The sequence below is a fragment of the Centruroides sculpturatus genome, unplaced genomic scaffold, assembly GCF_000671375.1.
Source record: "Centruroides sculpturatus isolate CEXI.00-Female unplaced genomic scaffold, Cexi_2.0 scaffold1243, whole genome shotgun sequence".
NCBI classification, from domain to species: Eukaryota; Metazoa; Arthropoda; class Arachnida; order Scorpiones; family Buthidae; genus Centruroides; species Centruroides sculpturatus.
In genome coordinates this window covers 81,105-97,363 of record NW_019385443.1, presented here as the reverse complement: position 1 = coordinate 97,363, position 16,259 = coordinate 81,105, and the positions used below count along the sequence as shown (strand labels likewise).

General features: G+C 30.8%; 1 protein-coding gene across 1 annotated transcript in view; it reads left to right on the top strand.

Moving 5' to 3' along the window:
- Window positions 1-16,259, top strand: part of LOC111639065 (CCR4-NOT transcription complex subunit 4-like) — a 104,385-nt gene that overhangs the window by 12,115 nt on the left and 76,011 nt on the right. The window contains 3 exon segments of the mRNA XM_023384838.1: window positions 4,895-4,960; window positions 10,582-10,628; window positions 13,403-13,451. Coding sequence (XP_023240606.1) covers window positions 4,895-4,960; window positions 10,582-10,628; window positions 13,403-13,451 — 162 coding nt within the window.

Below are 16,259 nucleotides of genomic sequence, written 5' to 3'. Positions count from 1 at the left end.
TGCTTTTAGCAATCACATATTCTTCAACATAAGTATCATTTATTAAAGTATTCCTAAAATTTGTTTGATCTCTTCAAGAATTTGATCATATCCTTTCTGATTTCTTCTGGATAGAATCATAGAATCCACAACACACACAAGAAAAATTGCTATTCCCAAACAAGCTTTCCTACCAGAATAAAAAATTTGGAACTATTAAATATAATTGTAAATCCATTTAATATTTCTTATATATTTGTTGTAGCATATTAATGAATTTCTTATGTCATAATAAAAAAAACATTTCATGTTAACAGTTTGCCTACTTTTGGAGAGAGTATTTTAAATTACAAAAATGAAATGGAAGTTAAGCAGTTTAAGAATTTAAAAGATTAAATTTGATTAAAATTGGAGTTTGATGCATGGTTGTAATACTTTATTAATTTATATATATCTTTTTACTGTATGGAATACTATGTATGTATGTATATACATACATACATACATAGTATTCCATACAGTAAAACTGTGTATATACATACATACACAGTGGATTCTGCTTAATAGGGCCACCAGTTAATCAGGGAAGCTGCTTTAATGGGCCAAATCTCAAGGACAGAAACCAAACTAATAAATGAATGCATAATTTAATTGCTTAATTGGGACAGTAGCAGGAAAGGAATTTAGCAATTTTTGATATATTTTAGTAATCTTTTGAAAATATGTAGGCACTATGTACACTAATGTCGTGTAGGCCTAACAGTTGGCAGAGACAAGGCAATTTTGTCTTTTGCTTGGGCAGTTCAGTTTTTCCGATGGGATCAGCATAGCAGGACGTGTCACACGGATTTTGTCTGAGGTGGACCTGAATGTGAGTTACCGATTCTGCTCTGGATTGGACCAGACGATCCCCTTGAAATCAAAGGGACAAAGATCGCTGGACAATTTTTCGAGGTCTCTCGACTGAGTTGGAAGACAACTAGAATTCCCTTGGAAGATATTGTGTGCATAATTACATCTAGATTCAGACAGCAGCCATCCGATTGTTGAGACCAGCATCAAGTTGGCAGAATCTATGGACACTCCCGCCGAAGTGGCCCATCTCCAAGTAAAGGAACTGTGCTCAAAAGAAGACTGTAAAATGACTTTTGGATGAAACCTTTTCTTTTTCCCTTTTTAGTTAGAACATGTTCTAACTAAAAAGAAAGAAAGGAAAAATTATTTGATCAGAAACAGATCAAGTAGTCAACCCTTGTGTACTTCACTACTAATTAATATTTGTAACACTAGCATTATGCAAATCAGTTATCTATTGCTGTAAGTCTGGCAAATTTATAGTACAAATATTTTCTGTATTTTGGGGTTTAATAAAGCATTAAAATAGGTACCTAATTATTATTTTTTAACTAATTTATTTATTACTTATGTATTACATATTTTATTATAGAATTTATTATTAGTTCATTTAATTGGGCCAAAATGGATTAGTTGGGATACATTGGGACTACCCAGTAGCAGGAAAGTTGGGACTACCCAGTAGCAGGAAAGGATTAGTTGGGACACATTGGGACTACCCAATGTGTCCCAACTAATCCATTTCAACTAATCCAATTAAGTGAAATCCACTATATATACAGTGGATTCTTCCGCTTAATTGGGAATAATACACACACACACACACACACACACACACATACATACATACATACATACATACATACATACATACATACATACATACACATTTATTTTTTAACTGATAATTAAGTAGTAACAGTATGAAGTTTTTAAATATATAAAAACAAGTCATTAGGAAATTTTAAAATTCTTTAATTAATAACATTGAAAATTTGCTTTGAGAAGTAATAAGCATTATTTTGAATATTTTATCTTGATTTCAATTTTCAATAATAATTTTAAACATTTCACAAAATGAGTGAAATAACTAACATTTGATTAATCAAGAAAATACATAAAACTTGATACTATAATATTCAGTACACAAGCTACTTGATTAAGGTTAAAATTATTTATTCTGAAGCATTTTTAGTTTCATTTTAGGCCATCTTCACTATATATTTAAAATTAATTTAGAATAATGAAGGTATTTATATCTATAAATATAAATACCTTATAAATTAATGAATATAAATTATTTATATTTTTCTAAATTCAGTTCACATATACACTGAAAATGGCCCAAACAGAAAAAAAATGCTTTGAAATAATTTTGGTAATTTTAAGCTGTTTTTATTTATTTGAACAATCAGGATTATTAACTCTAAAACAGTTTTTGCAAATGTTTAAGAATTCATTATTGCAGTTCTTCTGATGTTTTAAAATTTACCCTTCATATTTAAATATATTTACTTACTGTAGCAATGATACTATTGGGAACTTGAATAAGTTCTCGCTGTTTTTTTGTGAAAATTAATATTTTATTTAAAAACAGTCGTAAAAAACATGTAACTGAAAGTATTGTCCATTGCTAGCCACTACTTTCTCCCATCATTTTGGCAGCATTTGAATTCCATGTCAGAAAAATGACACGTCTTTTGAGGCTATCCAAGAATCGACCCAGTTTTTGGCATCTTCCATTCTCCATTCTTCAGAGCAGCACTTCCATTCTTCATAAGAATGGAAGTGCTGCTCAGCCAGGCCATGTGCCATCGATCTGAACAAGTGATAATCAGAAGGGGAATGTCTGGTGAATATGGTGGGCGGGGTAGGACTTCCCATTTAAGCGTTTCCAAGTACGTTTTCACCAGTTGTGCAACATGTGGCCGAGCATTGTCATGTTGCAAAATCACTTTGTTGTGTGTCTGCTCGTATAGTGGATGCTTTTCCTTCAATGCTCAGCTCAAATGCATCAGCTGTAGTCGATAGCAATCTTCCATGATGGTTTTGTTTGGTTTGAGCAGCTCATAATAAACTACACCCAGCTGATCCCACCAAATGCAGAGTGGAAGCTTTGAACCATGAATATTTGGCTTTGCTGACAATGTTGATGCATGGCCATGCTTACCCCACAATTTTCTACATTTAGGGTTATCGTAGTGTATCCATCACCAGTCACGATATGATGCAAAAATCCTTTCCTTTTCTGCTTTTGAAGCAGCTGTTCACACATGAAAAGATGTTGTTTGAATCTCTTGGCTTCAACTCGTATGGCACCCAATGTCCTTACTTTTGAATCATTCCTAATACTTTTAAATGTTTCGGGACTTCAAATTGTTGTGGGATCAACTCCTAATGATTCTGCAAGTTCAGGCCTCCAATTCTTCGTCTTCAAACTTTTTTGGTGTGCCAGAGCATTCTTTATCTTCAACATCAAAATCATTATTTTTGAAGCATCTAAACCAGTGTTTCTTAATGGGACTGTGGCCCCCTGGGGTCAATAAGAAGTTTGCTGGGGGCCGCCAAATTATGCAAAACTAGCTGTACCAGGCCACTCATTGCTGTGGCTCAAAATGTATCTATTATAAATGTATAACACTCCCTGCAGGAGAGAATTTCGAAAAATCCCTTCTTAGTGTACATTCTCTTGACATACCCTATTAAAACGCAATCAAAAATGTAAAAAACCTCATCTAAAATAGTATAATAGAAGTCGAGTTCTTCATGGTAAGCCTTAATTTTGTCCCTCTCCTTGCAGGGGGAGAATTCTGCATCTATATAATATACAAGTTCGGACACATGCACTGCGTAACTCGCTGACCACGCAACTGTGCCACGCAGTTACCTATCTTGTATATGTAAGCGTCTTGCCCCTCACCACCCATTGACACCAGAAATATAATGCTTACCTAGATAATATTTTTTAATTTATATGAATGTTTAATGGAATAATATACAGCCTATGTCCACCCTGAAGGTCCATTCTAAATATTGGAAAGAATTTTGGTGAAAGAATTTTTGAAATCGGATGAGTAGTTTCAGAGATTACCTCCTACAACCAAACTTACAAACTTTACCTCTTTATAATAATAGTATCGATTTCCTTCAGAATGTAATAAAAAGAAAATTGATGTAAAACTGAATATCGTATTGAAAAGTGAAATAAGAAAGATAAAGTTTTCGTATTTAGTTCTTTTTATTTATTTCTTACGTTTTGTTAAAAATTGAGTTTTTATGTTTAATTGTGAAGTTTGAATGTTGTTTAAATAGATAATGAAATAATAAAGTTGTTTTACTTTTATTATAAGAAAAAATAAAGCAATAATAAAAAAATCAATTTATTATAGATAATTTAACAAATATAAATTATTAAAAAAATGCGGGTCACAAAAAATTATGAAATATTTGATGGGCCACGAGTATAAAAAGGTTAAGAACCACTGATCTAAACCAATTTCTGCATGTTGTTTCCGACAGAGCATGGTCTCTGTAAGTCTCAACAAAAATTCTGTGAGCTTCAGCTGCAGAATTTTTTGAAAAAAATAGTGCAATAAAATTCCCGCAAATACCTTTTTTTTTTCTTGCACAAAACTCAACATGTTTAACACTATGGAAAAAAGTTGTTTACACTTCGGCGAAATGACATATACTGAATTTCAAGGTTGCTTATCGTACTTCCTTACAGATGTGTCATCATCATAAACTACCCGCATGCAGTACTAGTAATGCCATCTGTTGGAAAACAGCAAGAACTTATTCAATGTTCCAATAAAACAGTCGATATCAAGGTTAAAACTTCTTACCAAATTTAACATTTGATTATAGGATAATTGAAATCTTCATGAATCATGTACAAATAATTTTATATTGATGCAGAAAATCAAATTAATTTGTTGTATAAGGCTAATCAATATAATTAGATTTTAATTAAAATAGGATAGTCTTAATTATTTTGTTTCATAAATTAAGAAAAGGTAAACTTTTATAAATTTTTCATAATATGAGTAATTAATTACAGATATGCAGATTTTGTTGGCATCGAATAAGAACAGATGAGAATGGACTGTGCCCAGCATGCCGAAAGGTAAATATTGTGTAGTGATTTTTTTTAAATGACTCATTCATGTGAGTGTGTGTGTGTGTGTATATATATATATATAGTGATGCCAGATGTTCTATATTTTGTGTGTCTTGTAATTCATTGTCATTTCCTTTTATAATTCTATAATCTATTCTGTAAACATTGTAAACATTTTCATTTTAAAACTCCCTTATCAGCATAATAGGAAGTCACAAGTGTAATGTATATGATGGAAACATGTTCCTCAGTGTAAATTCACATAATTCAAAATGGTATAGTTCTACCATACACTTTCCTGGTAGCCCTATAACATTTGAATTAGGTGAATCTGTTGTGCTGATGTTGCATTATTTTATTCTTATTTAAAAACAAAAAAAAGTCTAATATACAATAAACACAAAATGTTAACAAAAGTACAGTAATAAAATAAAACAGGCACAAATATAGTATTTATGGATAAAATTGCATTATTATACATTCAATAGAATATTAAAAAATTTACATAATTTATTTTTAACAGTTATATTAATATTTTTTGTTTTATTTGTGGATTAATATGTTTACTGCCAGTTGATGCAAATGTGTTGTGAAAATCATGATACCAACTGACACTGAACTGCATTCCAATATTTTATACATTTATCATTTGTTTTGACCAACTGTCAACCACTTTTTTTGGAATTAATCTATTTTCAGAATATCTAATGGGATATTTTATCTCTTTGCTCATTTAAATCTTAAACATTGTAATCATTTTTGTCTAATTTATATCAAAATTATACATGGGTAGGCTGAAAAGTAATGCACACATGCTTGTAGAACATGAACAAAAACAAATAGCAAGATCAGGCAAAAAGTACATTAAAGTACAATTTTTAAGCTTCAAAATCATATGTTTATTTTTCAACATAGTCATCATTAAGGCTAACACATTTCTCCCAACGTGTAACAAGTTTTTTCATTCCGTCACTGAAAAATTCTTCCGACTTTTCTTGAATCCAGGTCTTGACAGCTACCTTCACCTCATTGTCCGAGGTGTAATGATCACCCTTGAGGTCTCTCTTTGAGTAGAGGAAAAAATAAAAATCATAAAGCGCAAGATCAGGGGAATAAGGAGGGTGTGGAATCAATTTAAACTTCAGGTTTTGCAGAGCCTCTCCAGTTGCACGTGAGGTGTGTGGACGAGCATTGTCATGTTGCAAGATTATTGGCACCAGGCTGCCTCTAACATGACAAACTCAACGTTGGAGGTGTTTTAGAGACTGTATGTACTGAGAAGAATTAAACATTGCAACGAGGGGGCAACAGTAATCGTCTATGGCAGTGATCAGACGTCCACTGCATGTTTCATCAACAATTATGGCTTTTCCAGGCTCGCAACCATGAAATTTTATTATCCATCGATTTACAGTAGACCTATCAACAGCATTGTCACCATAAACAGCCTTTAAACGAAGATGAATCTCAGTAGGGTCACTTTTTCAGCAGTTAAAAATTCGATAACAGCATGCTGTTTAACTCGCGTTGACATAGCACTAGAACACATCTCCATATTTCCGCTTCTCAAAATATACTGAATGAACGCAACAACCTCAAACTGCACATAAGCATAGAGAGGGAATATGTGACCTTCATATGTGACCTGGCGTGCTTCTGAAAATCATTTCATTTGTGCTCTGCAAGCATGTGTGCATTACTTTTCAGCCTACCTTTGTAGTTATGTATTTCCGAGACTGTGTCTTCCTTTGTTTTTTCTTCACTACTAGGTGCATAAGTAAATAGAAGGCATTTTACATCATTATTAATCTTCCATAGGCTGATATGTGTTTTGGGCAAGGCCTCTCATCCGTCGGCTGAGAAGAGTATATGCTGGAAAATGCTAGATGTCGAATCATGAAACCTTCACTGTAATAGTAATTTTAATTATAAATATATTTTAAATTGCAATGATATTTTAATGATTTTAACTGTAAATACATAATTTTAAATGTAAAAAATATATATGTAACAACGAAACCTAAAGAAAATTCCGGATGTAATGCCGATAGATGAGGGGCCTTGCCCAAAACGCGTATCGGCCTATGAAAGATTAATAAAGATGATGTAAAATGCCTTCTGTCTATTTATGCACCTAGTAGTGAAGAAAAAACATGAAAATTATAATTGTAGAAAATGTTAATAAATTTTTAATGTACAGGAGATGTTTATTTTCTATCTGCTCTATCTCAGTCATCTGCCACTGAAATAATTTTTGTTTAAAAGGATTTTCACTAACTGATTTTTGTAGTTTGACTTTATTGTAATTAGGTGCAGAGTCCCCATACTACAATAGCATATAATGTAAGTTAGACTGAATGCATGTTTTAAGTACTTCTCTATTTATGATATAATTAATGTGATTGAAAATTCCTAAATACATTAGATATATATATGTGTGCGCTATTATCTATATATGATAGTTCCAATACAGATTATTGTTAACACAGATTTCCAGATATTTATAACAGGTATATTTTAAATTATTATTATTATGTATTGGGTTGTTTCGAAAGTAAGTTCATTTTTTTTACCACTAGATAGATTAGTTGTATTTTTCCTGCCATTTTCATTCTAAACCATATTATAATTATATATTTTGACAGCTAGCATTTTAAGGCTTATTTGAAAAAAGTTTTGTTTGATTCTGTGCAATTATTTTTTGTATCCCATCAAATATGGAAGATCAAAAGCAGCATTTTCGGCATATTTTGCTCTTTTATTACCGAAAAGGTAAGAATGCTGTTCAAGCAAGAAAAAAATTGTGTGACTTCCTTCAATAGTTCTTCCTTCAATCGTATAGACAATTCATTGTATTTTTGTTCCTTGTACTAACAATCCGGATCTCGTCACTTGCAGTCTGCTTGCTCTCAGATCCTCGCCAAGAATGACCATCATTTCCTCACCCAACATGCCTTGAGGTGCTCACTCCTTATTGTCTTCTCATCTTGTTCTCGGAACAGTGTTTCCCCCATCAGATAAGGAAGTGAAAATCGAAAGATCGAGAAATAGAGAAACAAAGAACACAAGATCAAATAATTAATATTAGGCTTACAACTAGTGCATATATACAAAATTATGGTGTACTGCCACAATCTTATATTTTTGTGTGTATTCTGTACTTTTTTAAAACATGCTCTTGTAACACTATATGTATTATTTCATGAATATTTTTAATGCTGAATAATTAGCTTCTAGATTTACAAATCATTATTATATTATATTAATCAACAATTTTGATAATTCAAAACTTTACATGTGACTAATAAATCACTTATAGTTTTCTAGGACTAAATATATAGATGAAGTACTGAATTCTAAATTAATTTTAACCAAAATTTTGAATTGCAGTGAATCACAGCTGCAGATTTTGAATTGCAGTAATTTTTCAATGTATGGATGTGGGTGACAACTAATTATGTGCTATCTTAATTATTCTGCTATTAATCTGTTATAGAATATGAACAAACTTTCTTGTTTTTTTATTTTTTTTATGAAAATCAGTTTTTTCAAAAAATTCTTATGCAGAGATGAATTTTACTATTATATTGCATTTGTGTACCACATAAATGAATATGAATATCTTATATACTAATCTTTATGAATTCTTGGTTATATCTACATAAAGGTAGTCTACTATTTTATGTTTATTGTATTTCCTGCTTTATATAATATATTTCTCCAAAAATTTTTCTCAATATATGTCTAACAAGATGGTCAGATTGCATTAGAGTAAGCCTATGGGATTACTCGAATATAATAGCTCAAATTTTGTAATTTTGATACAGTGATCTTTAGTCCAGCTTGAATGGAGTAGATAAATTACTAAAGAAAACAAATGAAAATAATTCTTTGTTTTTTGTAAAACTGTGGCGATAAGTTTGAAGCAGAACCACTATCATTTTGGTAGTTTTACTATATTAAATGATCAAGTTTGTGATCATTTTTCTGTTTACAATTTTAATTGAACTTGAGATTTGTTAGAATAAACATAACTATAGCAAAATGAATTGTTTCATCAAATCAAAAAATAGTTATTATTAGTTAGATGAAGCATGGCATCATTATTAAACTTGTTAATAATATCAAAGTGATTAAATATTAAAATTTCTGTTATGGTGAGCATTTTTCTTTGGACTCTAGGTATTGTTTCAGTCCTGAAAACTTTTTCTTCCTTTCACATAATCTTTGATAAATCATGGGTGTATTCTTATCAAAAAGGAAATACAGTCGACCCCCTATAATTACGATTCCTATAAAACTACGAAAAAATATACGTATTTTGGAAATGTTGAGTCGGATTAGTGTAGAATCGATTAATTTTNCATATGCCTCAAAAATTTTTTTAATTCCGACTTCAAAGAAATCTGCTGCCTGCCACCAGAAGACATTAGGCCACGCTGTTTGTCTTGTATGGAGTTTTCTGAAAGTCACAATAAGCATCAGAATTGATTGTTGTACCTCTTGGCATAAAATCTACTAACAAAGTCTCTTTCCTGTCCCAAAAGACACTTACCATGATCTTTTGTGCTGAAATCGAATAACAGATTATTTCTTACAGTCAGTGGATGACTCAATTTTCTTAAACATTATAAACTTCTACAGTTCAGCACACAGACAGCTGATACTGCTGCAAATGGTATCTAAACACGTGCAAAGCATGCTGAAAGCAGATACTCATGCACACTGCTGCAATCGCGTGCCATTCTCTCTCTCATTCACAAACGGATCTTATTTTAAAAATAGCCCTTGTATTTAAACCTAAATTTGTTGTAAGGTTTAATGCACATAACAGATTACTTATNTCGCCACGATATACGAATCTGCATTATATGAACCCGCGTTATAGGGGTCTACTGTATCACTTTTGGACATTAAGTACGAAAAACTGCAGAATTTGAACAATTATCAACTGAAATTTAAAAATTTTGAAGATAGGGGGTCTACTGTATATATTCTCAATTGAGAGTGCATGCCAAACACACATTTCCTAAATGAAAGTTGTTTTCTCACAGAAAATTTAGGCTTTTAGATGCTTTTTTGGATGGTTTAATAACTTGAATTTAAGCTTAAATCTGTCAAACCTCTACATTTGACTATTACATTTTTAATTATGACTGACATCATTTTTAATAATGTTTTTTTCAAAACATTATTAAAAATTAATAATGTTTTGAAGTGTTAATAGTATTTTTTTCAAAACTTGTCAATACAAGGGAAATCTGAGCAATTTTTTGACTATTTTTAAAACTAAAATAGATTTAGGCTAGGAGCCATGTGTGAATATAGCACGGATAGAAACAGAAAACACAATAATGTTTTTAAATTTTCTGCTGAAATCACCAATATCAAGTAGAGCAAGCTTTTTTTTTTTTTTTTTTTTTTTTTTTNTTAAATTAATAATAGTGTATAAAATGAAATTATAAAAATGTCGTGGAAAAGAAAATGGCATACATCTTTCTTTAAAATTAGCATAGTTATTTGTTTACAAGTTTAATTTCTTAGAAGTTTATCAGTTTTTATAACAACTTAACATAAATTTATTTATTTTATTGTATTTATTTTCTAAAAACTGTTTTTTTTAATAGCAATATCCAGAAGATCCTGCAGATTTTAAGCCTTTAACACCAGAAGAGTAAGTAATTTTAAATTTCTAATTTAATGATGTTTCAACTCTAGAGTAATTTTTGCATCATGAAGTTATCATCATTACTTTGTTAAAATGTTTTCTTCATATAAGATTGGTCAGATCATCTTATAAAAGGCCAAACATTTTATGCAAATTGTCTTATTTTTGTAAAAATAATTTTTTTTCTTATATTTGTAATTAAGTTTGCTGAATGCATGCAATATTTTTCTCTATTGGAATTACATTGTCTTCAATAGATAAATTTATATAGTTGAGTAGAGTTGCATTTTTGCTGCTTAATAATTGTGATAAAAACTTAATTTTGGTTTTATTATAATGTTAATAATTTTAGGTAATAAGAGATTTTTTTAAAATATAAGTATAAAGACACGCATGCATGCGTTGTCATAAATATACAGTAGTGCATCAATTATCCAAATCAATTGGGGACTGGGGTTGTTCGGATTGGAAAATCGAATTTTCAGATAACCAATTATGTACAAAAAATACATTAGTAATATAGTATATTAGTATATCCCAATAATAGTATATTAATATACCCCATGTTTAAATTTTTCTCTGTTGCATGTCGCTTCGCATTGAATTTTCGTCGATGTTAAGCTTTTGGTTAACCGACGTTTCGGTTGATCGTCATTCGGATAATTGATGCTCTACTGTATTTCATAATATATAAGAAATATAATTTTCCATATAAATTTAATCTCACTCATTCCTGCATATAACTTTATAAATTCTCAGTAAACAGGTATGTTTTGTAAATTAGTAAGACACACTGGGTATTTAAAACTGAGCTATTCTTTAAACTCCAAGGAAAAATTCAGAGCAATTTTTAATTTTCATTAGAGTTTATTAAGTCTATCCAAGTTTATTCAGTTTACAAGATGATAAAAAAAGTATGGAATTAGATTATATGAATATTCATTATGATATTTCTTTCCAGTCAAAAATTTTTGAATGAAAATTTCACTATAGAAAGAGTATTATCAGTGCAAAAACTAGTGAACTTTTTCAAAAATATAAAAAATATAAATTTTTGAATAAGTTATATCTTTTTCAAACAGCTTAATTCTTCTTTCCTTTCTTAATTGAATCAATACCTATTTTAAAGGAACTTGAATTTTTAATTGTTGAGTAAAATTTCTGATGAAATGTAATAATTTAATAAAAAATTTCAAGCATTATATTTTCTGTTATGAACCATTGTTGAGAAACCCTAAAGTCATTCTGTACTGTATTGTAATGCTGCAAATTAAGTTAATGATACTCTATACTAACAAGTAACATTTTGAAAATTAAAATACAATAAAGTAAATCAATTGTAAATTAGATATTTTTGTACAAAGTAGTTTAAATAATTTTTTTTCAAATACTGTGTTTCCCCAAAAATAAGACAGTGTCTTATATTAATTTTTGCTCTGAAAAATGCGCTAGGTCTTATTTTCAGGGAATGTCTTATTTTTTCCAGAAAGAAGAATTCACATTTATTATTGAACAAAAAAATTCCGAAGTCGAACTTAGACGAGAGTGACGTATATCCGGGGTGTCAAACTGTCGCCTTTTTATAGCGTCAACATCGGGCTCGATGACTAATTAGTGCTTACTGAACCGTAGCACTATGCAAATGTCATGTGACGTGTTTCTGGCCGACCAATTAGCCATCACCAGCCGTAACGTTATGCAAATCTGTGATTCCCAAGCCATAGTCTTATGCAAATCATGCCGTGTGGCGTAATTGTCTGCTGACCAATCAGTGGCTGTACTTTCAAAAAGCCAACGGCCACTTTCAACCATCTGTCGATGACCGTTACGACTAAAAAACTTAGCTAGGTCTTACTTTCAGGGGGAGGTCTTATATCTCGCAATTCAGCAAAATCTGTGCTAGGTCTTATTTTCTGCGGATGTCTTATTTTCGGGGAAACACAGTAGCATCCTTTGCAATTATTCACTTTTATAAGCAGTTAAAAATTTGCTATAAATACAGTAGAACCTCTATTATCCGGATTTTTGATTATCTGGATTTTCAATTATCTGGATTGTTCAAAATAAACAAAAATTTTACAAATTTGCTGATTTGCACTTGGCGAATTATGATACTGTTTATGTACCTGATGGAATGCATAATCTTTTTTGTTTCAACGTCTCACCCAGCACAGTGGCTGTAAACTCTTAAATATATTTTGCATCATAATAAAAATATAACTTGACATATGTATTTATAAATAATTTATTTTCAAATTACATCATTTCTATGGCCAAGGGCAGCGTAAGGCATGGGCAACATTGGCCACCACCTATGCATCGCGGTCTGAAGGGCCTCGCGTTTTGAAGGTTTATGCATTACTTAAAAGCCGCAAATGTGATGAAAAAATTTTACTCATCATAAAATGATAGTTTGTCAAATTTTTATTCATAAAAATGCAGTTTCAACTGCTTTTTATTTTATAAAATCTGTTTTCTTGCGCCACCAGAGAGCTTTTTAAACAATAGGTAGTCTGTTAGCGTGGTCAGTAGTAGTCCAAATTCAATACGAGCATTTGTTTCTTGAAAATTTGATCATGATTTAAATACAATATTTACTTTTAATATTACCGATATGCCATCGAAAAGAAAACGTGTTGTATTATCATTAAAAGACAAATTAAAGTATTTGTTTTGATTATCTGAATTTTTCCTTATCTGGACTACCTTCATCCCCAATTAGTCTGGATAATCGAGGTTCTACTGTAATCTAAAAGCCATAGAATAATTCTGTTACAAAGGCTTTACAATTTATGGCAGATAGAGAAATTTTAAATGACACAACAGCGGGTTTTAGTCCCACAGAACAGTAAAATAAAAAAAATAGAGGAGTAAAAAATAACATTTATGTATTAGAGAGGTTGAGGCAGACGTTTTAAATGTGTAAATGTGTAGGACGGACGTTCGGTGCTGCTTTCCCATAAGCCTAGAAGTTTGACGATGGTGTTTGCAATGTCGAGCGTGATTCCACCGACTATCCAAACACCATTGTCAAACTTTTAGGCTTACGGGAAAGCGGCGCCGAACGTCCAACCTACACGTTTAAAATGTCTGCCTCAACCTCTCTATTGTATTTATAATTAATTTTCTGACAGTGCTTTCATCTATTTTTATTCTTATGATTTTTGATGTACATTCTCTTCACTTTATAATTATTTCAAAATTCCATTTATTATATTTGAGTTGAAAAAATTTGTAATAAATTTATTACTTACAGATGATGCTTCATGTTTTATAAAATTAGGGTTTGTCAGTTTTTTAAACCTGGTTTTGAAAAACTGGTTTTTTGAAGAAATTTGTATAATTTAAAAACTGGATTTTTCCAAGTAAAGGAACTGGTTTTTGAGTCTACACTTAAAACATAAAATTAATTAATTATTTGATTAAAAACCTCAACATTTTGACACAGAATCTTCTGTGGCATAAAACGGGAATATTGTTAAATATTTAAGTTTCATGAAACTAACTACAAAACAAAAAATTCCCCTATGCCTAAAAAGCGTCTAATTTGGCTCAATTCAAGCTCTGAATGGAAGGTTGGGATCTCATCAGATCTGTAGAGCATATCCATAGGAGCAAAAAGTCAAAGGAACCGTACCTCTACAAGCAACCCTTTGCCCCAAAATTAGGTTGTGCGAGATTGATTACATAAATATCTTCAAGAACTTGAAAAGGTGACTTCGTCCAGCTCTAAGATACCCCGCGTTTCTTTATGCAGCGCTCGAGAAGCGCTTTACAGCGAACACACTGAAACTGGTTTCTAATTGGCCAACACTGCTCATGACGTCATTTCGCTACACTCTCGCTGCATAAAGAAACGCAGGGATACTAATAAGAATTTTTTGCATTAGAGGGTACACTCGGTAGCAAGTGAGTTTTTTTTTCTGTTTCTGACAATTTGTGTGCAAAATAAAAACACAGTTGAGCAATAGCTCTATAGATGATGATTGTTTTTTAAAATCATATTTTCATATGAAAAATAAGAAATAAAATGACATTTTGTAGCATTCATTATTGTTTTTTCTTTATGGTTTTCTATGGAGTAAATTTTATAGTTTAATGTGATTTTCTGGCATTTGTTTTCTTTTGTGTAGACATTGGTTGATTTTATTTTGTTATATTTTTGAAATGTTATAGATATTAAATAAATGAAAAAGTTTTAAAATAAGTTGTAAATATCCTTTATCTCCATTTTTTGGGGGTAAAAAGTTGAGATTCAAAATCCAGTTTTTTAAAAAAGTTGGTTTTTGTATAAATTCTATATAAAATTCATATATTCACAACATGTAATATAGCTTGTAGAACACAATTTATAGAGTACCTTTTAAAGACTAATTCATAAGTTTTTCATACTTATTTACTATCTTTAACAATCATTGACTACAGGACTACACAAGACTACATTTGCATATTTTTATCTTAATCACAAGTAATATGCATAGGCATTTGCTTGAAACTTTCCTAGAGGGGTAAAGATAAATACTCCCATTATCATAATTATTGCTTAAAATTATATTACCCTTAGGTCCTCCCTCATGTAGTGGTGATTGGGTCAGGCAAGTGCAGCTGAGCTCATACAGCTAGCTGGTGGGTTGTTTAGTAAGCTCAACCATCAATACTATCAGAACTCAATTGAGATAATTCAGGCTACAAGTAGGCTTAAGGCTTGGTCCAGCAGGGACAAATAATCTGTTTTATAGTAAATATATATTACTGAAGTGGCTAATTTGTGCCTGGAATTTGAATGTAAAATCAATTTAGTGTCATAAAAGGAAAGGTTTATTAAAAAAAATATCGAAAAACCCTAAAAAAATAAAAAATACATTTACATTACCTGAGAATTAAGACATTTCATTTTATGAATTACTAATTCGTTTACATGGTTCTTAAAAATGTTTTCGAAATGATCAGGTATGAATAACCTAATCTAAATAGTCTTTTTTGGATATTTAGTAAATTAGTATAGGCCTTTTTTTACAAATTAAAAGTGGCATGCTATATTATTGCATTGTATTACTTTGGCACAACAGTCATTAAAGATTAACTCCTGCTTTACCATTACATATGTTATAACATCTCTGATATTTGTAAGTAAAAAATTCAATGATGATTTACTTATGAGTTAATTTCTGGAAATTTTGATGAAAATTGTTAATAATTTAAGGAAATTTTTGTTTAATATGATGATTTAGTGGTGACATGTTTATATATAAAAGAAATTTCAGAAAATTTTTAAATATAATTTGTATAATGGAAAATTTACTATAGTTTATTAAATTTGATAAATCACATCAAATGTACTTAAGAGTTCATTAATGAGTACAGTAATACCCCGAACTTACACGATAGGTGGGACCGAGCGATAACCGCGTAAGTCGAATTCGTGTAAGTCGGGGTATAATTTTGCATATAAATACATACAAATAACACAAAATAAATTGTAGCTATATGTCGAACACGTCCGAACATGTAAGCCGAACAATAGTGTGGGGGGAAATGAGTAATTAAGAGTTGCGTGGCGCTCAAACAAAAGACGAATCGACGAGATTTGAAAATCGCGTAACTCCGGATTCGCGTAAGTCGGGGTAGCGTAAGTCG